Raw genomic sequence first — 1,488 nt, 5'->3', positions numbered from 1 at the left:
AATTTATGCTTGCTCTTTCCTAGTATAGGTGTCTGATTTTATAGTAAAATCTTTGGTGATGTCAATGACAGAATCTGTTGGCTTAGATGACTGAGTCCAAATTCTGGGTAATTACTCAACTAATGGCAACAGCCTGAATGGTAGGCCTGGTGCATACATAGAAAAAAAATTTCCCCTAAATCTAAGCCACACTTTAAGTGAAAAGGTGACACTAGTTTTCAGACCCTATTTTTAATAAGTGTACTGTTATTTCTTTCATAGATGAACTTGAAAAAGGATCTGTGATTCAATGGATTCGGGAAATTACACCAGAGTGAAAGAATTTATCTTTCTGGGAATTACTCAGTCCAGAGAGCTGAGCTGGGTCTTGTTCTTCTTCTTGTTTCTAGTGTACATGACAACACTCATGGGCAACCTCCTCATCATGGTCACGGTCACCTGTGAAGCCCATCTTCACACTCCCATGTACTTCCTGCTCCGCAATCTCTCTATTCTTGACATCTGCTTCTCCTCCATCACAGCTCCTAAGGCTCTGATAGATCTTCTGTCAGAGAGAAAGGCCATCTCCTTTGGTGGCTGCGTTACCCAGATGTTCTTCTTCCACCTCCTGGGGGGAGCCGATGTGTTCTCCCTCTCTGTCATGGCGTTTGATCGCTACGTGGCCATCTCCAAGCCCCTGCACTACGTGACCATCATGAGTAGGGGGAGGTGCACCGCCCTCATCGTGGCCTCCTGGGTGGGGGGCTTCGTCCACTCCATTGTGCAGATCTCCCTCTTGCTCCCACTCCCCTTCTGTGGACCCAATGTCCTTGACACTTTCTACTGCGATGTCCCCCAGGTCCTGAAACTCGCCTGCACGGATACCTTCACTCTGGAGCTCCTGATGATTTCCAACAATGGACTCGTCAGCTGGTTTATATTCTTCTTTCTTCTCATATCTTACACGGTCATCCTGATGATGCTGAGATCTCACGCTGGAGAGGGCAGGAGGAAGGCCATCTCCACCTGCACCTCCCACATCACCGTGGTGACCCTGCATTTTGTGCCCTGCATCTATGTCTATGCCCGGCCCTTCACTGCCCTCCCCACGGATAAGGCCATCTCCGTCACCTTCACTGTCATCTCCCCTCTGCTCAATCCTATGATCTACACTCTGAGGAACCAGGAAATGAAGTCAGCCATGAGGAAACTAAAGAAACAACTAGGGCCTTTGGAAAGGACTTAAATCCAATAAGAGTGAATGAGATGGCACCAGAATTTAAAGATAGACATTAAATTTTCACATTCTCAGAAGGGAAGAAATCACTTTCATGTCGAAATCGAAGAATTGATTCCATTATTAACACAAAAAAAGAAAGGAGTGTCTTCTCTCATGGTTGACTTTTCCTATACCTATTCTATTTCCACCACTCAAAAATGTTCTAAATTAACTTCCATTGCTAGACACACTGCCCGAGCATTAAAATCTAATACACACATTTGTGTTCA

The 1,488-nt window shown here is 45.4% G+C and overlaps 1 protein-coding gene across 1 annotated transcript; it reads left to right on the top strand.

Annotated features, from left to right (window-relative positions):
- The first annotated feature begins 289 nt into the window (after positions 1-289).
- On the top strand, positions 290-1,225 carry LOC124959033 (olfactory receptor 4D9). Its single transcript, XM_047517688.1, has one exon. The coding sequence runs from the start codon at positions 290-292 to the stop codon at positions 1,223-1,225; it is 936 nt and encodes a 311-aa protein (XP_047373644.1).
- The last annotated feature ends 263 nt before the right edge of the window (positions 1,226-1,488 follow it).

The sequence above is a fragment of the Sciurus carolinensis genome, chromosome 11 (genome assembly GCF_902686445.1).
Source record: "Sciurus carolinensis chromosome 11, mSciCar1.2, whole genome shotgun sequence".
Classification (NCBI taxonomy): Eukaryota; Metazoa; Chordata; class Mammalia; order Rodentia; family Sciuridae; genus Sciurus; species Sciurus carolinensis.
Note: the sequence above shows the minus strand (reverse complement) of the source record. Positions and strands in the feature narration are given on the sequence as shown.

What these genes read in the sequence shown, in the direction of transcription:
- LOC124959033 (XM_047517688.1), top strand. Translation starts at nt 290, where the DNA reads ATGGATTCGGGAAATTACACCAGAGTGAAAGAATTTATCTTTCTGGGA.